The following is a 26,709-nucleotide window of genomic DNA, read 5'->3' on the forward strand; positions in this document are numbered from 1 at the left end:
TCAAAAGGTTAACATGTATACATGAAGATCATGGTAATAGGTAACCTGATTAAGAATAGCGGTTACTGGGTAGACAAACATGATCATGGATAATTGTTAAAGAGTACTTGTCACTCCTTGTTATATAAATATAATTGTACAATTGTATAATAGTATAAGTGTGCACAGATTAATACATAGGGCTGGTATATTTTATTTTATTAGGTGCCCGAAAAATACTTTTAGGAGATTAAATATATATATATATATATATATATATATATATATATATATTATATATATATATATATATAATATATATATATATATTGGGCTACAATATTTTATTAGGTGCCCGAAAAAATACTTTTAACTGTTCAAATACAAAGGCTTGAGGCTTTCTTGTCCTACATATTGCCAGCGTACAGACCGCTTTTCACACACAACACAATTCCAGACAATTTTCCTAGGCACCAAATGAAATGGCCAGTTTCAGACGGCCCTGAATGTATACGCTTTTAACGCAACAGGTACGTCATCTGGACGCGGCAACATGTTTCCTTGAAGATGTTAATGGCGATAACCATTATTGCCGTCACACTAAACACGGCCAGCAGCACGTAGTAACGAAGATTTTCTCCTCCTGCATAAGTCGGTAATGCGTGGTCCATCTCAGCCAGTTGCGTCAAACGATGAGCCACCCGCGCATTGTATGGGAGAGGTAGTGATGGGATAATTGTAGTCGCCCAGGTATAGTTCGCAAAATACGTCTTCTCACGTATTATCGTGTTGACCCCTCTGACGGTGTAGTTTGTAGATGTCCCCGTACAGCCATCAGCTGCTACAAAGACTTGGGAATGGGCGGTGGTCCCGTCCGGGCATTCGATATGAGTATAGGTATGGTACAGATATGGGTACAATACAGATATGGATATGTGTATAGTACTACAGGTATGGATATGGATATGGATATGGTTGTAGGTAAGGGGGAGATAGTGCAGATATGGGTGTGAGTATGGTATCGGAATGGGTATCGGTATGGGTATGGGTATGGATATTAAATGGACATGGGTATGAACTATTCTCTTATGAAGCCTTCTGGTTTCAATGTAATGGGAAAAATATTCCTTTAATTGTTAGTGATTTATTTAGGAATTGATTCATCATCCTCCTCTAATATCTTTACACTACTATTGTAAGTGATTGGAACTGTGAAATGTTTTCGTTTCTGTTGTGGACGAGTGTGGCAGTGTAGCCAGTCCCTTGTTTTGTTTTTCTCTCACTTTGAGTAGTGGAGCGCTGCCCTGAATCTTTCGTCTGCATTTTGGTAACACTAGCAACACATGTAAGAATCACGAATGCTTTCGTGTGAGGTGTCTTCAACCTGTCCACTCTTCATTTTGGCTATTTTACCAAATATTAATACAAATGATTATCTATCCCTTGCAAGGTAAGCTTTTAAAGTTGTAATATTACCATTAGTTCATTAGTTAGAATAGATCATTATCGTGGAAGAACAGTAGCAGACGAGAATTCAAGTGCAGAGTTGCCTGCCCAGTCAGACATGTTGCAATGCCTTAACGAGAAAGATTTTTATTGTCGTGAAAGATACTTCACGTTCATTAGTTGTCATGAAATTTTGCTGTGTTAGTTTGAGTTGTAACTTAGCGTTTGACAGGGTTGAAAACATTAAAAAAGCAGTTATAAGTGTTTTGTTTGTATAAAGTTTTTGCAAATACCAGTGCCAAAGGGTACCTCTCATGGAAATTTCCACTGCCGAGCATGATCTTAGACTAGGCTATACAGTAATTTAAGAAGGCCTACCCTAGACTAATCCTGTTTGAATGAGGAATTATGAGTATTTTTGCTAAATATAGTTAGGCTATATGTATATAAATTCATGGAAAACTTAATTACGTAGAACTTAGCCTGTACCCTCATTAAACTAACCTAACTTTGTGGCCTATTGTAACCTAGTCAAAAATCAGCCATGTAAACTTTGCATAGGCTATCCTTAACGATTTCTGAAGAAGCCTAGGCTAGACTATCCTGTTAAAAGGCACCTTAGCCTAATTTTACCTCATTTTAGTTTTAAGTTTTTCTCAGAAATCTTTCAGGTAACCTTATCCATTGACATATATTGTGTACAAGTATTTAGTACTGTGTGGAGCAGAGTATCAAATGATTTACAACTTATTGTAAATTAATTGATTCCAGGGTTGCTCCATGCTTGATACTTATCCTATTATGAGGAAAGCAATTCCCATAATCTGTAATTGTTAAATTTTTTTGAAGTCTCAATATAAAGTTATTTTTTTGTTGTAATTTTAAACTATGCACTTGTATTGATTTCTGGAAATAAGAATTAAATAAAATTAATATTTCCAGGGATCTAGTCCAGGGGATCTAGTCCAAAGATCTAGTCCAGGAGTTCTGAAGACTAGATAAATTAATCAAGTCCAGGAGACTAGGCCTGGGAGAAATTTAGCATGATGTACTGAGTAATAAAGAAACACGCTGAGTACCAGGAATTTTCTTCAATACCCCTAAAATGGAAATTAGCACTTCAACTACCTCCCAGTGGGAAGACATCACCTGGCCTCATCAGTAGTAAGACCCATACACACAAGGAATATCATGTAATAGCAGGTAGGACAGGCCTACCCTATTTTCCAGGCAGCGTAAACGTCAGTCTTCTTATCCACCGTGTCAACTATGACACAGTACCATTCTCCAACCTGTGTCTCCAGGCAAGAAGACTGACAAAAGTGTATATGTATACAAATAGTATTCTTATTCTTGTATCGTAATGTCATGGCGGGGAAAATCCTCCCGTGACATTTGGTGGCAGCGGTGGGATCCGTAGCCCAGTGCTATTGATCCAGACCCACTGTGCCTATATATATTATGTAGGTCACTTATAATGTTTTGTCGTGTTGTATGCATTTCATTATACAATATTATTGATTTTTGTATGATTATGGTCATGACTTATTTACATGCATATTCATTATTTCTGTAGGGAGATGTATGGCATTGTCTCTTGATGTAGTTTACATTGTATTATTTGATTATATATGTAAGTGTTTGAAATATTGTAGCAATGGCGACTGGTACTGATGAATCATATATTGATCTAATTCAATTAGAACAAGAAACTCAACAAACATTACAGACAGTTAAGAGCTTCACTCAATCCTACCAGGACGTTTGGTCTCAAGTGGGAGATTTAACAAATCAAATCAAGGACTTGGACCAGAAGTTGGTTGACATGCAGGGGACAATACAACACTTAACACCCATCCATAATAACACTCAACCACACATAATGTCTACGCCACATACGTCTCACATTCCAAGTAATCCATTTTTATGTGACAACCTCAGTACCATAACAGGAACCTTACAATACATACCCCCAATACCACCTCGTACAAATACTAAGTACCCACCACAAAACACAACTACTATCACAAGTACAGTGCCCTTAATACCCATTAATGTCTCATCAACACCACCTAACCCTGCAGTGGTAGTACAACCTCCTACACAACCATCCACACCTTCCCCTAATCCATCATCAGGTAACTCTTGTCAAAACCCTCATACCAGTCAGTCAAACCCATTCATTTTGCAACAAGGTCAATAGACTGTAATAACCAATCCTTTCTTTGGACCACAGCCTACTTATCCCTTCAATAATACCAATCCATTCTTTTATTCAATAAACACTCCAGTAGCAATTCCTCAGAGTGTACCAGTGTTAAAGTCGAAAGATGTAGCCCTTCTCAAACTTTCTGAACTCAAGGGAGTTCTTGCTGACAACAGACTTAATACTTTTTTTAGACAAGTAGAGTCATGCACTAGCTCAGATGACAGGAGAATAGAAGTGGCAATGGCCCGGGCTGAAGCGGATATAGCTACATTCTTCACAGCAGCGTTAGTAAAACAGGGTAATAATCTACCTTGGGATGAGATTAAGAAACTTATGAAGAAGCAGTTTATTGGCTCAGCCACTCTGTTACAGGCATGGCAAGAGATAACTTCCATGACTTACTATTTTGATGAACCTCCTAGTTCCTTCATTAACAAATTACGTACAGTGTAAAATCTCAGCTTTAACTTTGAAATTCCCCAATGATCCAATTCCAACATCATATAAATTCCTTAAGACAAAGGTTTATAAGGGATTGAATTCACAGGCCCAAGCCAAACTAGTTGATTTCTTAGCAGACCATATTCCGTTGGAAAATTTCATGACATGGGCCGAAGAAGAATATTATAGGGCTCAAGGAATGAATAGTAGTAATGGGAATAGAGTCTTGCCAATTTCAGGCACCGGGAACCCTCAGTCATCAACCCCAGTAACAGGTGTTCAACAGGGGGAATTACAAAGAAGTGAGCTAGATAATTTAAGAAAGAAGCTTGAAGAGTTAAATAAAAAACTGGAGAAAGTAAACATGAAGAAACAAAAGAGTAATAGTAAATATTGTGCCTTTTGCAGAGTGACTGACCATAATCTGTCTGATTGTCCTCTTGATCCTCCAAAGGGAGTTTGTTTTGATTGTTTCCAACAAAATAGTAGGAGAGGTCATGTAGGATGTCCAGGAAAAGTAGGTATAAGATGACTAGGGAGTCCGGCACGAGCTCCTACTATCAGTCTGGTGGTTAATGATAACATGACTGAAGCCTTAGTTGATACAGGTAGCTGTGCCAGTATAGTTAAGAAATCCTTTGTGGAAAGTTTAGGTTTGAAGCCTGCCAAGATGAGAAATTTACCAAGGTTAACGGGAGTCACCCAGGCAGTTGTACCAGTACTAGGATCTGTTTATTTAGATGTTCATAGTGGCACTAGAGTTGTTACTCACTTATTTTTTATTGTGCCAGACAACTTATTAGATACAGAAATTCTATTGGGTGCAGATTTGCTTGGGGTTGCTCGTCTAACATGGGATCATCCAAAGGGTATAGTAATTTGGGATAATATTACATATCATGTGCGGCTTCTTAAACTGAGACCTTCCACAAGGAGAATTAGGAATCTCTAAACTATTCAGCCATTAAACCTTGGAGTAGATGAGATAAGATTAAAGAAAAAAATGATCCTACCTCCCTCTTCTGCAGGTATTTATGCTGTGTCTGTAAATGAATTAAAAGATACAATACTCGAATATACCTCAGACTTAAAAGCCTATGGTGCGACGAAGGCTTTGTGCCTTGAAGTCACTGATAATCAGGAAGTACATATACCTCTCATAAATAGTACAAAGGGTGTAGTTAAGTTGAAAATAGGAACACTGATAGGTACTTACAATAAGATTAATGAAAGGGACATCATTTCAGTAGCTCCCACATGTCGAAAGATTGAAATTAGGAATGAGCTGATCCCTGAAAGCATGCGTGTTGTACCAGAACAAGGATGCACTAGAGAGAAAAAGCTGGAAAATTTGATTGCACAGCAAGATTGGTCACATTTAGACGATGAACAGCAGGCCCAATTAAAGAATCTAGTCATGAAAAATCACCAAGTTTTCATAGTGGAGAGTAACGAAATAGAAAAATTCAAGGGAGTTCAGAGACATATTAATGTTAGTGATTCTGAACCAGTTAGGTCCACCCCATGTATAGATACCCTGAGAAAGCCAAGGCAGGGCTTATTTGCAAATATGTTGGAGGATATGGAAGCTAAAGATATAATTGAGCCATCCACAGCTGCATGGTTAAGTCCTATAGTCTTGGTAAGGAAACCAGACAATTCTCAAAGGATGTGCTTGGATTATCGAAAAGTCAATACCCACCTTCAAACTGACATCCATCCTCTGCCTAGGTTAGAAGAGTTAGTTGAGTCAGCATCAGGGAATCAATTTTATGCTTCATTGGATATGAAAGACGCTTATTATCAAGTAGAATTAGATGAAGATAGTAGAGATCTGACAACGTTTAGTGATGGAGTCTCCTATATAGGTTTAAGAGGTTACCGTTTGGTTTGAGTTGCAGCCCCCACATTTATTTTTCAAGGTAATAGGTAATATCTTGGCTCCATTACTAAAAAAGGGATACATAAAGAATTATTTAGATGATATTGTAGTATGGGCACCCAGCTTGGAAGAATTAATCCAGAGATTAGAAGAGCTGTTCAAATTATTTAGTGAAAAGGGTGTGACATTAAACATCAAGAAGTGTCAGTTTGCACAAAAAGAGATAAAATTTCTTGGTCATATAATATCCAAAGAAGGATGCAAGCCTTGTCCTGACAACATAAGTGCCATCAGAGATATGAAAGCTCCTACTGATGTCAAGAAACTAGAAGATTTTTTAGGAATGTGTGGATTTTTATCGCAAAGCACATGCAAAATTTTGCAAAAATTGCTGTCCCCTTAACCAATCTTTTAAGAATGAAAGAGCCACTTGCATGGACACCAGAGTGTCAGTCTAGTTTTGAGCAGTTGAAACAGCTCCTTATGACAGCTCCTGTGCTCATAAAAGCAGACATGACAAGACCTTTTCAGTTATTCACAGATGCTAGTCTGAATCATGTAGGTGCAGTGCTGATGCAGGAGAGTGATGGCCTTTTGAAACCTGTTGGATACTTTTCAAAGAAATTGAAGCCTGTAGAACAGAGATATTCTACTACAGATAGGGAAGCCTTGGCTATTGTGTTAGCATGTAGGCGGTTTCATCATTTTCTTTGGGGTGTTCCATTTACCATTCACACAGACCATCAGCCTCTTGTGTCAGTATTCAAAAGAAAGACAAAGTCACCTAGGATGAATAGATGGATTATTGAAATGCAGGATTATGCTTCAAAGTTGTGTATAGGCCAGGAAAGCATAATGAGGGTAGCTGATCAGTTAAGTAGGCCAGTTAGGGCAATCTTTCACAATAATCAAGACAATTATCTTGGGTTGAGTAAGGAAGAATACAAGGCTAAGCAGATAGGTGAAACAAGATGGGGTGAATTAATTGCATACTTAGAAGGAGGAAAATTGCCTAGGAAGAAGTTTCCCAGAGCATTCATCCATCAGTTTTATGCTGTATGAAGGCTTGTCATATCTGAGTGCTGACAAGCATGACAATAGTATTCAGTTAAGACTTGTGGTACCGCAGGAGCTTAGGAAAGCTGCTTTGAAGTTTGGTCATGAGTCTGTTGTTAGTCATTTAGGGAGAAGGAAAACTATTGATGCTCTGGAGACTTATTTCTATTGGCCTTCACTTAGATCTGATGTGGTTAAGTTTGTTAAAGAATGCATTACATGTCAGGTTCATAAAGACAGTCCATCCTTACAGCAGAAATTCCAAGAACTTCCACCAGTACATAAACCCTTGGAGCGTATCAGTATTGATTTGACATATGATGTCTGGTGCAAATGGGTACCGTTATGTGCTTACAGTGATTGATCATTATTCACGCTTTGTGAAGTTGTTTACCCACTGAGGAATAAGACGACAGAAGTGCGGTCAGTAAGAATTTTCAGAAATATTTAAATGATTTTGGAATTCCAGGGTGTGTAATTCTTGACAATGGGACTGAATTCACATCACAACAGTTTAGAGATCTTTGCCAAAAGCACAACATAAACACTGGTTTCATCATACCATACCATCCTGAAGGTAACAGCATATCAGAAAGAATGCATAGGGCTATGAAGACCCTATTGAATGTCATGTGTCAGGGTCATATCAGTGGCCAACCTATTTAGGCGAAACCCAACGAGTCCTTAATTGTGCTGTCCACGCAACAACAGGTGAACAGCCACATTATGTCTTCTTTAGCAGAGACCTGCTAGACAAATAATAACTACATTACCGTCAATTGATGATGAAGATGAGTGATTCTGATATCGCCAAAGTTCATGAGATAATCCAAAAGACCCACTTAGAGAGGTCAAAAACATTTTTAAGTATAGCGAACCGAAAGCGAGTGAATACGAGTGTTGAAAAGAATTCACTAGTCTGGGTCAGAAATGAGACTCAAATACCTGGTACTAGTCGAAAGTTAAATGTTAAGTGGCTCGGACCCTATAGTGTTAGAAATTGTGCGAGATGGATCCACTTATGTGTTGAAAAATTTGTTTGATGATGCAGTCGTAGAACGAGCTGCTAATAAACTAAAGCCATTCCACGGTGATGAAGAATGGTTAGTTACCATGAAAGAGCACTCTGAAAATGTGCCTGATATAGTAACTGAAGGAGTTCATACAAGAGGTGCTATGAATATTGTGCCTCCCTCACGTCTCATTGAAGAGATATAGACTCTGTTTGATGATGTACAATACTGTAATTTTGTATGTTTTGTATTTTTTTTTTCTTAGTTTGAGATTGATGAAAATGTAATTTTTTATGTTCACAGTGACCAGCAATGTGAAAACTTTATAGTGTTGAAGTAATGAACAAAGGTATAATGTAAAACATTTTGTACAAGAATTCACATAGTGCCCTGGTTGGGAATGCAATTGTGTCTTATGGGTCTTGTATTATGAGAAATTGTCAGTTTTGCTCTTGTAGTACTGGTTTGGTACATCTTAGAGGATAGAGTACACCACTTTCCAAACCCCTTTGAGATTCAAGTTTAGAGTCGTTTCTAGCCAAGAGCTCTGGTGAGTTTGATAATCATTAGGACGCCTCAATAGGAGTAAATTCTGTCTTCACATGTGGAGAACTCTTTTGTTGCAGAGTGATGTGACATCCTGTGTAAGTGGAGTCAATCTAACCCCAGTATTAGGCTAGACAAAGCTATTAGGAAAGCTGTTTTGAATGCACACCTATAGGGTAGTGTCCCCATTTAGTACTCAAGTATATCCTTGTGTTATGTTGTTGCAAGAGCCCCTTTAGTCTCTAGTTGAGATAGTTGCTCGTTCCTACTGTACAAGACCTGTTTTTCCACAGTCACAGACCCATCTAAGGAGCTGTTTGGTTCTGTTAGGAAAAGTTGTCCTTGATATTAGAGTGGACATGAATCAATTCTTCCCCGAGGGAAAAGCTTTGTAATGGGAAAAATATTCCTTTAATTATTAGTGTTTATTTAGGAATTGATTCATCATCCTCCTCTAATATCTTTACACTACTATTGTAAGTGATTGGAACTGTGAAATGTTTTCATTTTTGTTGTGGACGAGTGTGGCTGTGTAGCCAGTCCCTTGTTTTGTTTTACTCTCACTTTGAGTAGTGGAGCGCTGCCCTGAATCTTTCGTCTGCATTTTGGTAACACTACACTAGCAACACATGTAAGAATCACGAATGCTTTCGTGTGAGGGGTCGTCAACCTGTCCGCTCTTCATTTTGGCTATTTTACCAAATATTAATACAAATGATTATCTATCCCTTACAAGGTAAGCTTTTAAAGTTGTAATATTACCATTAGTTCATTAGTTAGAACAGATCATTATCGTGGAAGAACAGTAGCAGACAAGAATTCAAGTGCAGAGTTGCCTGCCCATTCAGACATGTTGCAATGCCTTAACGAGAAAGATTTTTATTGTCGTGAAAGATACTTCACGTTCATTAGTTGTCATGAAATTTTGCTGTGTTAGTTTGAGTTGTAACTTAGCGTTTGACAGGGTTGAAAACATTAAAAAAGCAGTTATAAGTGTTTTGTTTGTATAAAGTTTTTGCGAAATTACCGAGTGCCAAAGGGTACCTCTCATGGAAATTTTCCACTGCCGAGCAGTGATCTTAGACTAGGCTATACAGTAATTTAAGAAGGCCTACCCTAGACTAATCCTGTTTGAATGAGGAATTATGAATATTTTTGCTAAATATAGTTAGGCTATATGTATATAAATTCATGGAAAACTTAATTACGTAGAACTTAGCCTGTACCCTCATTAAACTAACCTAACTTTGTAGCCTATTGTAACCTAGTCAAAAATCAGCCATGTAAACTTTGCATAGGCTATCCCTAACGATTTCTGAAGAAGCCTAGGCTAGACTATCCTGTTAAAAGGCACCTTAGCCTAATTTTACCTCATTTTAGTTTTAAGTTTTTCTCAGAAATCTTTCAGGTAACCTTATCCATTGACATATATTGTGTACAAGTATTTAGTACTGTGTGGAGCAGAGTATCAAATGATTTACAACTTATTGTAAATTAATTGATTCCAGGGTTGCTCCATGTTTGATACTTATCCTATTATGAGGAAAGCAATTCCCATAATCTGTAATTGTTAAATTTTTTTGAAGTCTCAATATAAAGTTATTTTTTTGTTGTAATTTTAAACTATGCACTTGTATTGATTTCTGGAAATAAGAATTAAATAAAATTAATATTTCTAGGGATCTAGTCCAGGGGATCTAGTCCAGAGATCTAGTCCAGGAGTTCTGAAGACTAGATAAATTAATCAAGTCCAGGAGACTAGGCCTGGGAGAAATTTAGCATGATGTACTGAGTAATAAAGAAACACGCTGAGTACCAGGAATTTTCTTCAATACCCCTAAAATGGAAATCAGCACTTCAACTACCTCCCAGTGGGAAGACATCACCTGGCCTCATCAGTAGTAAGACCCATACCACACAAGGAATATCATGTAATAGAGGGTTAGGACAGGCCTACCCTATTTTCCAGGCAGCGTAAACGTCAGTCTTCATACCCACCGTGTCAACTATGACACATTACCATTCTCCAACCTGTCTCCAGGCAAGAAGACTGACAAAAGTGTATATGTATACAAATAGTATTCTTATTCTCGTATCTTAATGTCATGGCGAGGAAAATCCTCCCTTGACATCAACATTTGACTTTCCCAACAAGTAAATATCACAAGAGAATCCAGCAGCCCACACAGAAGCAAGAAGGCCTCATTGGGCCATGCCTAGCTCCAATTATCCATTTGTTATGGCCATTGTTCATCCTTGACCTCTCTCCCTCTTAACTTTCTCTCAACTGCCCCATCTCCATGCTGAATTTGCCCCTCTGCCCAGATACTCTCCTCTTCCAGGCAAACTGAACAACAAGGCACAGGACACCTGAATTACCAAAAGGCATGAGTAATGGCACTCGCACTTCTCTGGACCCAAGCCAAATCAAACCAAAAGCCCAGAAAGGTGAGTGCACATAAGGAGGAGGTCAGAGGTCAAGCAGAAGCAGAACTGAGCAGACCTCTATCGGGAGCAGACACCTTGCTGAGCGGCCAACCCGCCAGCCACCCACAGAGATCCCCTCTGTCTATTGTTCACAGAACCAGTGCGGCATTAGTGCCAACTGTTGATGTTCCTATTGACAAATCTTCCAACTGGCTCTACATTCAAGATTCATTGTCCAAGGAATTCAGGTACTGTGAGCTACTGGGAAGTTATTTTGGCAACTCCTTCTCCAACTGTATTTCCCACTGCTCATTTCCTCCCTCGCAATCATCTCAAGGGCCCTTAACTAATTGGTGTTAACGTTACTTACTTACTTTACTTTACTTTATCTTCCCGCCACTGGCCAGTGGCATAAGGCTGATACAGTTCCTCTCCATCTGTCTCTATTCCCATCCATCCTCTCAACATGTCCAAACCATTTCAGCCTTCCCCTCTTCAACCTGGTACTGACTGGCCTTTGCCTCAATCTCACCCTAATGTCTTCATTTCTAACATAATCATCCCATTTAATGCCAAGTATCCTTCTCAGCAGCTTCATCTCAAAAGCATCCAACCTTTTCTCCTCTGTTCTGGTCAGTGCCCAGGTGGACGAGCCATACATCAGGACTGGTAGTACTACTGCATTGAATATTCTCATCTTAGTTTTCAAGCTGATTTCATGCCTTGACCAAACGTTTTTTCTCAGAACCTCAAAAGCTCTTGCTGCTCCTAGTTTTCTTCTTTGTATATCTTCAATTTGCCTCCCGTCTGCTGTTACTACACTTCCCAAGTATACAAACTTCTTAACTTGCTTGAGTTCCTGTCCTCTGATTGTCATATCTTCCATGTGCACCCAATCATCATCCTTACTCACAACCATGATCTCGCTCTTCTTTGTGCTGATGTTCAAGCCAAAATTCTGTGTCTCTGTCTCCATCCTCATTACCATACCTACCAGCACCAGCCACGTATCAGCAACCAACGCAACATCATCAGCAAAGTCCAAATCCATAAAATCTTCTCCACCAATACTAGCCCCTTTGTTTTCATTCTCCATCACTCTTCTCATTATATGGTTAACGTTACTTGTGTTAAATTCCTCATAAGTATCAATCCCAGTTTACTCTATATTTCATTTTAGATGACTTCTCTCTCAGCCTTCAGCACTCTAAGTACTTAAACTTTTTACCTATCTCTGTAACAACTCGAGTAATCGTGTGCATTTCTATATTGCAGAATAAGTGTATGTTGTATGTACCGCCATGTCACTCTACTGTCCCATGGCGCCTCCCCTTCATCAGTCAGCTTTGAGAAAGTTTCCTCTGGATAAAATCTGTATACGTAATTATGGCACTTTACTTGTTTATGTAACATAATCTGCAGTGTCCTTATAGGTTATTAAGCATCTTTTAAGATTATACAGAGTATAACCTGTATGCTTGTGACACCCTTGCTTTGTCAATTACTGTAAACACGGTGCCAATGAGTTAGTGCTTAGAGCTCCTTTGTGTTACTTTTCTGATGTTATGTAATCATAACTAATTTAGGTAGACATTGATTTTCTCTCAAAGTCCTAAATTAAGCTTAAATTAATATGAATTCCCTCTTTTCTAAGAGTATCGAAAACTACACAGTTGTTCTGCTGCAACAAGGTAAGTATTAATCCACTTCCCATCAACACTTAGAAATATACTGTTCTAAATTATAACACCACCAAGCTCAAATAACTAATAATTTAGTTATTTTAATTGAAAATCCATAAGCAATACCTATGACACATCTGTTCCTTCCCGATAGACTGCCATTGCCTATTGCTTCCACAGGATCTACCTGAAGGGCAGAGGATTAAGCAGCCGCCATCTTGGCCACATGGAACTATACTGATCCGGGAACTGAGAAAGGAATGAGCCCGGATGGACACCAGGCTTCTACCTAGCCGACTAATAATAGGGACTGCAATGGAAGGAACCTCCTTAGACGATCACCAGTCATCACAGGGATCACTTGTCTCACCAGGCAGCCTCCTTCCCCACTCCACTTCTCGAGACAACAATGCATGTTATTTTACTTTCCAATGTGTGCCCTCCATCACTGTCGCCATTGAAGAAGGATGAATCCAATTATACGGTATATAAGGTAATGTGTGAAGTAATGGTTCAAGGCAGTCAATCAATTCTATTTCTACTACTGTGAATTCCATTTTACTGCTACAAGCTACTTATGGTCCTTAGTTTCTCTCTCTCTCCCCCCCCCCCCCCCCATAATGCTCTGTGAATAATTAAGCTACCCTGTTGTGAATATTATTGCTACTGTTACTGGGACACACTGTAACCTTTTCTGTAAACCCAGTATTCTACATCCCTGCGATTTCTCAGTAACGTAAGCCAAGCAGAAGGGATTGTGTATAGTCTTTCGTCTAAGCAAACACCAACCACTTGTTTGTAGCTAACATTGCAAATTTACTTGCAGATGATCTATCGCGTTTGCGTGCCTTGTTAGGGGAAAGGGACTCTGGTAATGTGTGTCTCAGGGATTATAAAACCTTCGCCGTTCTTTTTCATCAAGACCGAACATTTTTGGCCTTCCAAGTTCTACAGTAGTGAGTATAGCCTTGCTGCATTCTTCTTACTTACGAATCCAAGTGTTCTTTAACATCCCTCAGGTGTAATCCAGAGTAACTGTAGTAAAGTAGTAAAATATATGTAAATAAGCTAAACCTCTGAGTTTACCTCAATTCCTTAATTCTGAAGTCGGCCCTAAGCCGTTATTTTTCATTTTTCATTTATGTTATGGTTCCTATAGGAAATTTAGCCTTTAAATAATCGCATCTCAGATCTGCTGCAATTGCTGAGGAACCGCAAACGTAATAATGGGGAATTTTTACTAGAATCGTGTTAAAATCATGCATTATTCCTTGCAATAACGATTATCAGCTAGTAACGATTGCTAAAACTGATATTACAAGAGAAAACAAACCGGTATTTGAGTACAGACAAATCCCATGAAAGAGCACACTGCAAGAACATCCAACTTCCACAACAGGTAAGGAATTAATTGTGTTATCATAGGTCTTTATTGTCAGGGGTAAAAATTTGACTGCCATTAGAGTAACGATAAGGAAAACAAGAATAAGACGTGTGCATGCCAAGAGAGAGAAGTTTTCAATCCCTAACTTTAGCTTTTTTTACGTGTGCTATGTATGGAAGCACGATGAGGCTAGGAAGTGCTATAATTTACCAGGACATAGTGCCAGGGGTCATTTTTTCCAAAAGAAATCGCCAAAATCTCGTATCGAGAGAGACTGCATATTAGTTAGGCATAAGGACCACTCTGCATTTTATTTTAGCCAGCCACAAATACCGCTTTGCGTGGTTTTATTTTCATGAGCGACTCTCTCTCTCTCTCTCTCTCGTCTCTCTCTCTCTCTCTCTCTCTCTCTCTCTCTCTCTCTCTCATACAGCGCGACTGTGTGCAACAGAAAAAATAATATCCTTTAAGTGCACATTCTTCTTAGAGAAACTCCGGTCACATAGCATTGAAAACATTCCCAATATTCCCCCCTTTCAATCTAACCCTGATAACGTAACCTTGATGTAATTTCATTAAAAGTATTTTTCTGAGCACAAAAGTAAAAGATAAGAGGATAACGTATCCATTTCTGTTCAAGCAAATCATAAGTAATTTCAAAACTCCTTTACTAGAGAGGCAGTTACAATCATGTGAGTAAAAGAGAAAGTCACCCTCCTCCCTTCCCCCATCTACAATTCGCACGTAAAACCAGCTCACATGCCAGAGGTGTTTAAACACAGGGTTGCCAGTGGCCAAATTTTCCCATAAGGTAATGTATGAAAAGATGAAGGAAGCTGCTGATAGAGAAGCCCAAGAGAGAAGAGCAGTTGCAGAGAGAGCATTCCAGGCAGAAGCCCAAGAGAGAAGAGAAGTTGCTGAAAGGGAAACCCAAGAGAGAAGACAAGCTGCAGAGAGAGAAGCCCAGAAGAAAAGAGAAGCCACAGAAAGAGCCCACCAACTGGCTATGACTGCCCAGAGTGCCAGAGTGATAGACAGAGCATGTCTTGGACACTAGTAGACGACAACAAAGACTGGATGGTCTGCTATCGAATCCAGTGGCCGCCGTTAGCTGCATCCTCTTGCCAGAGGGCACCAGAAGAAGTTTCTACAAGCCCTCCAACTCCTGAAGTAGAGGTAAATCCAGCGCCGTCTAACCATCCTGCTGCCGAATTGGACACCATTGCCGAAAGATGAACGACAATTTGCCACCAGAAGAAGGTCAAGAGAGGTTCCTGAAAGGGGGGGGAGTGGGAACCACACTCCAAATCACTGTTCCTGCTCTCACTGCTGAGACAGAACTCCTGAAGTTTCGAGTCACAGCAAAATGGGAAAAGTCTGCATACTTATTAGTATCAGATTTAGAAGCCAGGAATAGGAATAAACACCTGAAGATGACAGTGAGACCAAACAGGATTGCAGAGATGACCATTACGCTGAAAAACGGAAAAATACACCGAGTTCCTAAGGAAGCACGCTGAATTCCAGCTGCTAGATTCAAATGAACGGACCAAGAATGCTGTGATCTGCAAGTTCCCGATGTACTTGCCCCTAAACCCGATTCTTCAGCTGCAGAACGTCCTTGGGGCCCAGAGATGCATTGGAAAATCAAGAAATCCGATGAAAAAAGTCATCGCTACCTTCTAGGGACACATCCCAAGCCTTGTTTCTCTTGGTAGATGGGGATATTTCCCCTCAGAAGCCTTCACGCCAGAGAACCCACGATACTTCCAATGTCAAAAGTTTGGACATCACAGCAGCCGCTGCACAGGAGAAGAGAAGTGTTGGATATGCAGCAAACCACATTCCACAAAACAGTTCCTCGATACCTATAAAAGAGGAGAAGCAGTGACTAGCTAATGCCCTAACTGTTCCAACCAACAAATGCCTGGAACAAGCACTGCAGTGCAAGAATAGACAGTTGAAAGGATGAAAGGCAGTCTTCCCAAAGCAAGAGGAAGCATCGAGACCAAAATTGCAGCAAGCAACCAGATTACCACAGCAACACCCACCATCCAGACCACAGAGACATTGTCTGAGCTCCAAGGAAGAAGTCGATTACACACCAAAACCACGAACAACCAAGCCATTACCTTCACTTCCCTCTCAACCAAGCCCCATTCCACCTCCCAAATCTGAACCTCTCCCTTCCCTCACCTGTTCCTCACACCCAACTCCTTCCTCCTCCAATGTTCCATCCAGTGCCAGCAAAGAGAGTGCTGAAACAGCCAGTGAAAGTTTCATTACCATTACAGTATAAGGGATCCTCATTCTCTTCGAGAAGCTGACAGGAAAACCTGTCGACAGGAAAGCACTGCTGGAATGCATACAATCACACCTGATCCAAAACCCTAGGCCCAAAGCAGCACTTCGAATAAGCAGCTCTCTTGCAAAATTCATAAATGACATTGGAAATTTTTCAACTTCCACACAGAGAAAGTGAAATCTTTGGAGTGTCCTCCACAGATGTCCTGCTTTTTCTCGATCTGCAATTTCTCCATTTTCCTGCCTGGTTCTCTAAGACTCGGTCAGAACTCAGAACTTTCTGCTGTAAAACCTTTTCTCCTACTGATGGGTACCGCAAGGTTTAATGGGGTCTGTAACCCTGCCTGTTCTTTCTTCCTTTTTAATAATTACCATTTTTTCTCGTTCCAGATCACATCTATTGTTACGGGTTGCTCGAAGAGCAAGAGCCCATGCTGGCATTATGCTGGCTTAATCTTCAACAACTTCAACAACAAAACAACAACACCCTGGCACCCCGAGTGCAACGCCCCCTCCCTCACATTCTCACCTCCACAGCATGGGAACCCTCATTAGGGCCTGGGACAATTGTGAGCCCAAAACCTGGCTCGATCATGTCCAGTCGGTGTTTGGGAATTTCAATCCTACCCCTCAGGAAGTGTCCTTTCTGGGTAAACCTCTTGCTGGCAAAGGGTGTACTATTCCAGGCTCTCCCCCTCGATGAGCAACAAGATCTTGCCCTTGTCCAAGAGGCAATCCTTGGGGTTTATGATGTAACCCACGACCAGTGGAGGAGCATGCCTTAGGATGCTAAGCAAACATGGACAGAGTAGGTAGCAAAGAAGACGCCAGCACTCCAGAGGTGGACGAAGAGCTCCAACGCAACATCCATTGAGGAGTTGTTAGAACTTTTTCAATTGGAGGACTTCTTATCCTATGTTCCCCCTGATCTTGCCATCCCCTTGACGGACAAGGCCCCTAAAACCATTTTGGAGTGCTGTAAGTGGGCTGATGCCTATGACACCTACCACCCACAGCAGAGTTCGCTGAAGAAGAGAATTTGCTCTGCTCTCCCTCTCTCTCCTGTGGCCACCTCTCAGCCTACCCAACATTCAAATAATTTGGCCCGGAAGCCCTTGTGCAGACGCTGTCACAAACCCGGGCACACCACAGAGCAATGCCACTCTAATGCGGATCCTCCGCAGCAGGCTCCTGCTATACCTCAGAATGGGCACCCCTATAGCAATAAGAATAATGGCCATTGGAATAAGAACAACAGGACAAGGAGAGATTTCAGCAAGAGCTACTGTGATGCAAATGGAGTGCATTGGCACACCTCATCATGGGGGCATTGCCCCAAGAAAGCTGCTCCTGACATTGCAATAACAGTGATGAATCCGTCGACCCTATGCCCTCCAGCTCAAAGGCCAATCTTCATTGCACCTCCAAAAGGTCGCTAACCTGCCCACCAAGTCCGAGCATTTGACAACTCTGGTGCGCAGTTATCCATAGTTCGGTAGGAAAAATTCCTTGTGGAGCTCAGGTTGAGAGGCATAAGTTAATCACAATTGAGACTGGTTGGGAATCACATGACCTCACCATTCTGGAATATGTACTTTGGCGGTAGCTACCTATATTCCCAGAAAATATGACATCTTGTTAGGATAGGATATTAAACCTCCTCCTGCATTTGAACAGTCTCAGGGCCCCCGCCCTTATCTAGCTCCAGACACCAATTCTATGGTCCTTCGGGACCTGCCTCTACATAGCCAGCACTGCTTGAAGGTATCAGTCAGTGCCATGCTCCGGCCCTCCTAGATGTTTTGCCACATTCGAATTATCTCATTCTGCCAAGAACGACCTCCATGCCAGTGCCACAGCAAGACTTGAGTCTTCCTCATGAAGCTCCCCATCGAGGTTACTTCTCCTCAGCCTCCAACTCGATGCTGCTACCGACAGAGTCAGTCAACCCAAATTAGACACCAGTGATCACCTCCTCCCCTTCATCAGCAGCTGACCAGTCCCAGTGTAGACTCTGCTGACCCTCAGCTGGCAGAAGAACACCAGAAACCGAGTCAAGCAGCGTTAGGAACAGAGACGAATGTCATTGTTCTGACTGTCGCAGCAGTTGTTGCCAATGTTATTCCAGCATCTGCTACAGACTTGGATCTCTCCAGTCCCCACATGGCATTGTCAAACTGGCTTCAGAGAGGTGGAAAGAAGGGTAAAGGATGCCAAGGATTCCAGAACACCTGAAGGAGCTGATAGGCTCTCTCCGAACTAGTGCCTGGCATAGTACCACATTCTTTTGGAGAATTCTGGTCCATCTCCATCCAGAGGAGAGTGTCAGATTCTGCTACTTCCACTTCTTTCTCATCCCTTTGGTAACTGTTTCTATTTCTGTACTTTCCATATCCTCTTTATAGTTTCATTTCTTCTTCATCCTTGCCTTTAGGCACATCTTTCTGTTTTATTCTGTGCTTAGACAGAGCCCATTCACCAGGAATTCAGGCCATATGAATGGTTCAGGGGCAAGTGGGTGACAGGACAACTGGTACATAACATAACATAACATAACATAACATAACATAACATAACATAACATAAATTAAATAATAAATTAATACATAAATAAATAAATAAATAAATAAATATGTTAGGAAACTAATGACAATAAGGAAAATATGACAAACAAGAAAAAAAATAGGAGAAGCATATTCAAATTAAAACACCACCAACAACAGAATAGTTCCTTAGATTTCTGCAGATAGCAAATTGACAGTGGATCACACAGCACAAGTGCACAAACCGGTCTTGAGGAAAGGCTAGCCTTGAGCTGTCTTATTGTTTCAAGACCTTAGGTGCACCATTTTGTTAGTCTTTTGCCCCTCAGAAGGCATCACATGGTCTAACGTTTACCCAACAAACTCTGTGCAAAAATTATTTCTAAATGCGCAAAAGTTAATTTTGAACAATTAAATGCTTTTTTCATTCATAATTTGGACCTGCAAATAACAGAAACGTTTTAGTCTAAAAGCACTTAATAATAATCAGATCCTGTGTCAAGCTTTGAAATGCAAAAAAGATTAGAACACATATTTTATAGTAATTCTAAAGTACTATAATAAATACATAAATATTGTTGTGTACTATCTGATCCCTAAAAATAAAATGCATTCACTCCCAGTGCCAGGACAGAAGTGACTGACCTTTAGATTATACCCAGGTGCAGGCTTGCCCATTGATCCAGGACGAATTTCAACTCCCACACCAGTTCCACAAAGAAGTGTTGTTTCAGACTGGCCATATCCTTCAAATATCTGAAGACCTATAATGATAAAAAAAATAACATGAAAATAGTGCAACAATTTTTCTCAAAGAGATAGAAAGGACTGCAACCACATTTGGATTATACTTCGCTAAATAAAAGAAAAACAAACTGATCATTTTATATAGAAAGAAATATACAGAATATGCAAAAAAATTCCAAATTAAAATTTCTAGTTCCTATGCCTTTTCTTTCATCCTTGTTGTTGTGAAATAAACCTTGCAACGGGTTATTTACCGATGTGCCGGATGTTAAGGTCTAGCGTAGGGATCAGTAGTCAGCCCTTCACGTAGTACAAGTGAACACGGTCAACAAAATTTTAACAAAATTTTATAACAAAAACAAATATCTATGTTTCATGATTCTACACTTACAATAATTAAATGAAACTAGAACACATCAGGCCTTAATTAGAAAATCACCACTTAAACAATGGCCTTGTGGTCCTCCGGTTAAATCTTAATGCACTAAACTGGGTTCCCCTCACTTGCAATATCTCTGCTCTCTCTCTCCCTCAATGTTTGTTATTCAGACAGCTATCCTCTTTAAAGCTCTACTGCTGGACAAGTAAACTCCTGACATTGCTTTCATTACGCCTTTAAGAACCACTGCATATCATCTGATTGATCAGTTTGCTTGGGTCTGCTGACCAAGCTATATTGCAGGAACTTTAGGCTGATCAAGGTGGTTTCTATATTGCTGAATTTCACTTATGTACATCGGGATTTAGAGCAGATCTTCAGGGGAAAATAACTTTTGTGACTTAGTATATGAACAAAATGGCAACAAAAGCAGACCTTAGCTACACTTAAATTGGTTAAATACTAACTTTCAGGTTGCTGGGGTACAAAGCAACTACATAAGAAAATTTAAAGTACAATGTTTTATGCCAGCAACCACTTCAGTGAGGAAAACAGTAACAAGGATCCCCTTCTCTTTGGTGGTTTGTTTGTTTGTTTGTATGGTGTTTTTACGTTGCATGGAACCAGTGGTTATTCAGCAATGGGACCAACGACTTTACGTGACTTCCGAACCACGTCGAGAGTGAACTTCTATCACCAGAAATACACATCTCTCACTCCTCAATGGAATGGCCGGGAATCGAACCCGCGACCACCGAGGTGAGAAGCAAACACCAAACCACCTAGAATTTTAGGATCCGCGTGTGCTTTTCTAAAGTATAAATTACACCACATTTTGTTACTGCCAGGATGCCTCTCTTATCTGAGTTTTATCTAAATGAACTGTCACAAAGAAGCTGCACAAGGGAAAAATATATGGCAACTTTTAATTTATGGAATTAAAAATGCCTTCATCAATTTGAATTTATTTAATTTCCTAAACTGAAAATTTTTTGATAAATGAAGAAAAACTTGAAAAAACAAACAATCCTAACCTGTAGCAAGTGTCCATTTTTCTATGACTTCTGGGTTGAGAGGCTCTCCAGCACTTACACAACATCTCAAGGAGTTAAATCTATACTTTTCCAAGTCACACTGAACCATAGCTCTATATGCAGTAGGAGGAGCACACAAGGCATTCACAGGATGCTTACAAAGGCTTCGAAGAACTTCTTCAGCATTAAAACTTGGCATCTATAAATGATAATGACACAATCAGGACAGGATTTGGTTGAAATTGGCAACTTAGAACTTTAAGTTCTCAAATGTCATGAACCAAGAAATGCATAAATACTGGTATTTTTCAAAGTAGTATATATAAAACTTCCTTATCTACATCAAATTTTCAAATAGTTATTCATGACATATAAAAACAAATGAACCTTTATATGCACATTTGGAAAATGCAGCTTCCACAGATGTATTGTCCGACTGGTGTTCAGGTGATGTTGAGATACAACAAAGGTGGTAACTTGAATGTAAATGCTATTGCTAGTCTTCATAACATGCTGGCAAATAGTGTGTAACCTAACTTACTTCGATGTATCTGACAGCAATAATGCAGATTCATTTATAAATTAGTTACCCTATACGTATAATTTTTATACTCTTGTATTTTATGAACAAGGTATACTATATCAATTTTATATTTAATAGTATCTTTAAATGACCTAATATCCACACTGAAATGGTTTAATCATGAATTATTTTCATCCAAAACACACAAACAGACTATTTTTTTTTTTATAATAGACGTCTTCCATTTGATAATGGTAAAATAAAATTCATGAGTTGTTTCATTTTATACTGACAGTTTGCAAGGAGGGGGCAATATGATTCAGCTCATACATCCAGAAGATCCTTGCCAAAATTAGTAGTACCACAGTTCTAAGAAAATGGTTAATGGAATCTTTGTAAAGTCTCATTTTACTTCTCTCTTGTAGGAGGAACCTTATACTGTTAATAAAATGTATACCACAACACAGTATAAGATATGTAGAGAAGTCCACACATTTTAAAGAATATGTTGCGTACCTTTACAACCAAGAAATATGTCCACTGATAAAGTGTAAACAAATATAATTCACTTGTCGAAACCATGAAAAGCCATACGGTGGATTATTGTTTTCTTAACATGCCCCATTTTAACATTAATATCTCTTCTAAGCAACTGGTATCTATAGTTAAAAAAAAAAAAAAAGCTGGTAACATTAAGTTATATAAGATCTTCCGAAATTTCATGTCATTAAGTGGAAAGTAACAAATATAGGCAACCAAAGAAAATGGGCTTTGCCTCACGCTACAACAAGTTTTCATCTCAACTCATGCCCAACTGGCTAAACTATTCATTAATAACCAGACATTTATTATTATTATTATTATTATTATTATTATTATTATTATTATTATTATTATTATTATTATTATTATTATTAACCTTCAACTCAAATATATTAACATTAATAACCATTTATAAACCAACAAAACGACAGTAACTTCCATCCTGTAATTCCAATCAGCATCAGATGCTTCTGAACATTAATCTAAGCCTTCTTCAATCTGTTGTTCCTGTTTCAGCATCATCATTTCCATCCAGTGGCATCACTACAGGGATTGCAGGGTGTGTGGACTGCACATGATGACACCATCAGAGAGGATCTCACCATAAAGACTGTCTAATAAAAGTCTTGTGCAGTGTTTCAGCAGAAACCCAATTATGTTTAATAGCAATAACCTGTTATAATGATTATAACCAATTTGTATAAGACAAGCTTATATAAAAAAATCTGTTCAACAGTAATCCCTGATTATACCTTTTGTTTGTCGCTTTTCATTGGCTGATATGGATATGTCATCACTTTAATAGCATATGGTGGAAGGTGTGGGGGTGGACAAGTACTACTCGTGTCTTTTTTTTAAGCTTTCTTGCTATGGCAGAAACGTATACATCGCTGCAATTTTTTTACTGGCCAATAGACATAGCATCATAGACATATGCAATAATTGCTACATCCAGAAGGTATCACTGTACTTGGGAACAAACACCATTTTCCTTCTTTGTAAGCTATCGATAGACTTGTTGGATCAATGATTTTATAAAATAGCTTAAAGGGTTTACAGGGCGTCTAAGTTGTTTTTCGAAAGGTTTATCCAAGTCATTGTTTTTTTTTTTTTTTTTTTTTTTTAGTTGCGAATCTTCGAACAAACTGATGACACAAAGAAAGGTATTATTACATTTTAGTGAAATCATTAGGTATCTTCTGTACATAAAGTATAAGATTTAATTAGTACAAATTGTTTTTTGCTACATTGCTTGCATATTATACCTTACATTCTTTTAGACTAAATTTGAAGACATGAGCAACTGAAGAGGAGCCATTACTTCAACAAGTATTTAAAAGGCACTACTTTATATAGGATGCAACATTTATAAGTTAAAGAATTAAACCATCATTCCAGTAATCAACAAGAGTATAAGATTTTACTTAATATATCTAACATAACAGAGGGAAAACAGGAAAAATATGACCTAGAAAGCCATACGTTTTTTAAATCCTTGGTATTGCGTATCTTCAGAGAGTTGTTTGGGCTGGAAACAATATGAAATGGTCGGATCCCAAAAACAGATGTCTGTAGCAAAGCGTATACATTTGGTTATCTAATGATGCAAAATTCCCCATGCCAATGGTGTTACTCACCACTATATTAATGTAGCCTATTTGATCCTAATTATAATTGAATTTGGATTAGCAGTTGATAAACAATATGTTCCAAACTTCAGACTGCGCGACTTTCCATTCAAATGATCGATTTCTAGCAACATCTGACATCTTTTCACAAGTACATTTTGTTGTCCTCCTACTCATAAAACCCCCTCAGCTACCAAAGCCAATGCCGAGAGAGTGAAGGAATGAAGTGATACATTTCTATAATTAGCAACTCCCAAAAACCATGCACATGTTTAGTACCAATCTACTGTTTTTTTTTTTTTTTTTTTTGTCTGTTTAACTTTATTTTTAATAACTGAACAATGCCATTTCATTCCATTAGAAAAGCTCAAATAAAGAATCTTATAACAAGCAGAAAGGAAAAGAGACAAGAACCACCCGAGGAAGACACTCGATCTTGTGAACACAATATGGCACCAGCCACGCACAAAGTGGAGCATCTCATATTCCAGCCATCTCTCAGCTTCATGCCTGGAGTGTTAAATTATAAATCAACATGATAAAGATATAACAGATATATCAGTGATGCAATATTATCCATCAATTCTATTATATGCCATGGTAATGTATTACTTGCACTTGTTTCAAGGTTCCCTAATTACAACACAAATATCTCAGTTTGTAACTTTTTCCAGTTCAAAAAGCTGCAGAGCTGTAATTTACTGATCAATCTGAATGAAACAGAAACCAAAAGCAAGGTTCATATTTCTTAAAGTATGAACCTTTGGTGTGGGGGGGGGGGGGGGGGGGGGGGGGGGGGGGGGGGGGGGGGGGGGGGGTGGGGGGGGGGGAGGGGGTGATTTTTGGAAAAATTTTCTATCAACTTTGAAATATTTATGTAACAAAAGTTATTATGTAACTTTAAACAGCTACATTAGCCCTTTTGGTGATAAGAAATAGAAATCACCGTGAAGCTCCTTAGAATTCAATGCGTAGAGCATGGGGGTTGGGATAAAGTGGCCGGGGGGCAAAGCTGATCACATGATGCTAGTTAATACAGATGAAAATACTAGACTGATCATTAAATGTTCAGGGAAATATAAAAGAAAAATGCTTGTTTTGTCCCCAAAACTGACACCCCCTATTAAATTTACTTGGAGATCGAAAAAAAAAAAAAAACAGGGAAAATTTTCCCCCCCCCCCCCCCCCCCCCACAACTGCATTAGGCAAACTTATCCACATTTTAGTTGTAGCCAAGATAAAACTCCCAGCAAACTGATTAGGCAGCCCCCGTTAAAGGTGGCATCGGTTAACAGCTATCCATTTTATGTGGCTAGTTTCGCGATGCGGTTAACTGGATTTTCTACGCTGATCTCTGGTTAGCGGCACCGGCCTCCAGGTAACAGCACCGATTGCTGGATAAAGGCACAGATATCCAGTTAACAGCGCCGTTAAAAAGGTTTTTAGTGCTGTTATCACCCAATGTTGCAAGCAAATACGACTAGTTCTGGACAAGAAGAGTGCAGAGGATGTTTGTCTTTGAGTTGGTAAAATAAGCTTGACTGATGAAATAACTCTATCCACGAGTTTGAACTGAGAGTCAGCACCCCAAGACCACACTGAAAATCAGTACTCCAAACAAGGAAAACGAAAAGAATTAAGCAAATTTCTTATTAAAAGTTGCACCTACAATCTGAAAGGTCACTGACATTTAAAACCATACCATTTAAATGTAAATCAGGATGCAAGAACAAAAAGTGTTCTGGGTTGACTATCATACTTTGAGTTTTAGAAGGGTGAAGGTCCATGCCCCAAAGCTTCCTCCATTCATGAATAGATCGTTATTCTTCCATCATACACAGCATCTTCATGAGTATGCATTGTATCCATTACAGCACAAAGAAATATCTTAAATTTGTACCATGAGAGCATACCTGATGGACGAATACAGTAGCCCCACTCAGGAATGGAATGTAAAGGCTTGACCAAGCTGCTTTAGCCCATCCTGTGTCGGATATATTCCAAATCAAATCATCTTCTCTCAAATCCAGCCAAAATCTGGAAGGTCAAAATCAGTGTACTTAAATATACCTGTATATTACTCGTATTAAACATATACTTACAAAATAATAATTCTATAAGGTAAATTAATGGAACTTTTATTAATATAAACTTACATATAAGGTAAATACGTTCCATGCACTTTGATAATGTTCCTTAGATCTTTTGAGTTTGAAAAAAGAATATGAAAATAAGTAAATCAAGTTCACAGAACGAAGTCACTGACAATTTTCCAGCAAAAAGTATGCTACATGATGATTAAAAAATAATTTCAAAATGGAAAAAAAATTCTTTATGGATTAACCGTTTAACATTTAATTTGTACATGGGCGTCAATTTTACCTTTACAGTTTAGTACATAAATATAAGAGTTGATGTTTTGACAGTGGCAATAACAACATGTACTATATACAATTACATTGTCTCCTTTCAAGGTTAATCTGCTTAGACATGTATCATATGCCTCAGGCATCTTGTGGATCATACCCCGGCGCCCCCCACCCACCCCACCCGTCCCCAAAACATCAGTGGCTCCCTATTCACCTTTTATCCTAATTATCCTTATTTTCCTTATCTGATGCATCACTTAGTTTTTGGCAATAAACAGAGAAGCACACAAGTAAGTACACAAATACTGAAGGTACAATAACTAAATGCAACATTCATTGAATAGAATGGCTTTCTCATTGTTAATCAGGGTTTTTTTATATTGCTTCATATTTTATAATTATTTTCTTCACTTCACTGTTTAGGCACATTCAGGTAATGGGGTTCTTCCATTTACTTCAGTATTTATACATGTGACAGCTGCTGTTGTTAACCTATACGTATTGACGTTATAGGATGGAAAGGTAGTACAGTTGCTAAAGACCTAGTTTTAAGTATTTACAAAAGACTGTGTTA

At 39.0% G+C, this 26,709-nt stretch overlaps 1 protein-coding gene and 2 long non-coding RNA genes across 9 annotated transcripts in view; 2 read left to right on the top strand and 1 right to left on the bottom strand.

Moving 5' to 3' along the window:
• Positions 1-26,709, bottom strand: part of LOC135217025 (acyl-coenzyme A synthetase ACSM3, mitochondrial-like) — a 271,158-nt gene that overhangs the window by 167,364 nt on the left and 77,085 nt on the right. For all 4 annotated transcript variants that reach the window (XM_064252627.1, XM_064252622.1, XM_064252643.1 and 1 more), the window contains exons 7-9: positions 25,680-25,803; positions 21,073-21,271; positions 19,558-19,676 (exon numbers count right to left, since the gene is read on the bottom strand). In XM_064252627.1, the coding sequence (XP_064108697.1) occupies positions 19,558-19,676; positions 21,073-21,271; positions 25,680-25,803 (442 nt within the window). The remainder of the gene's footprint in view (positions 1-19,557; positions 19,677-21,072; positions 21,272-25,679; positions 25,804-26,709) is intronic.
• LOC135217046 (uncharacterized) lies at positions 1,128-16,897 on the top strand. Of its 4 annotated transcripts, XR_010315018.1 has the most exons (5): positions 10,527-11,247; positions 12,275-12,379; positions 12,862-13,174; positions 13,508-13,637; positions 16,760-16,897. It is a non-coding gene; the product is annotated as an uncharacterized LOC135217046 (long non-coding RNA). The 4 variants fall into 4 exon arrangements; XR_010315021.1 differs by lacking the exons at positions 10,527-11,247; positions 16,760-16,897 and adding an exon at positions 1,128-1,429 and having other exon boundaries at positions 13,508-14,019; XR_010315016.1 differs by lacking the exon at positions 16,760-16,897 and having other exon boundaries at positions 13,508-14,019.
• LOC135217045 (uncharacterized) lies at positions 7,409-10,387 on the top strand. The gene is made up of 2 exons (XR_010315015.1): positions 7,409-9,308; positions 10,252-10,387. It is a non-coding gene; the product is annotated as an uncharacterized LOC135217045 (long non-coding RNA).

This window comes from Macrobrachium nipponense, chromosome 19, assembly GCF_015104395.2.
Source record: "Macrobrachium nipponense isolate FS-2020 chromosome 19, ASM1510439v2, whole genome shotgun sequence".
NCBI classification, from domain to species: Eukaryota; Metazoa; Arthropoda; class Malacostraca; order Decapoda; family Palaemonidae; genus Macrobrachium; species Macrobrachium nipponense.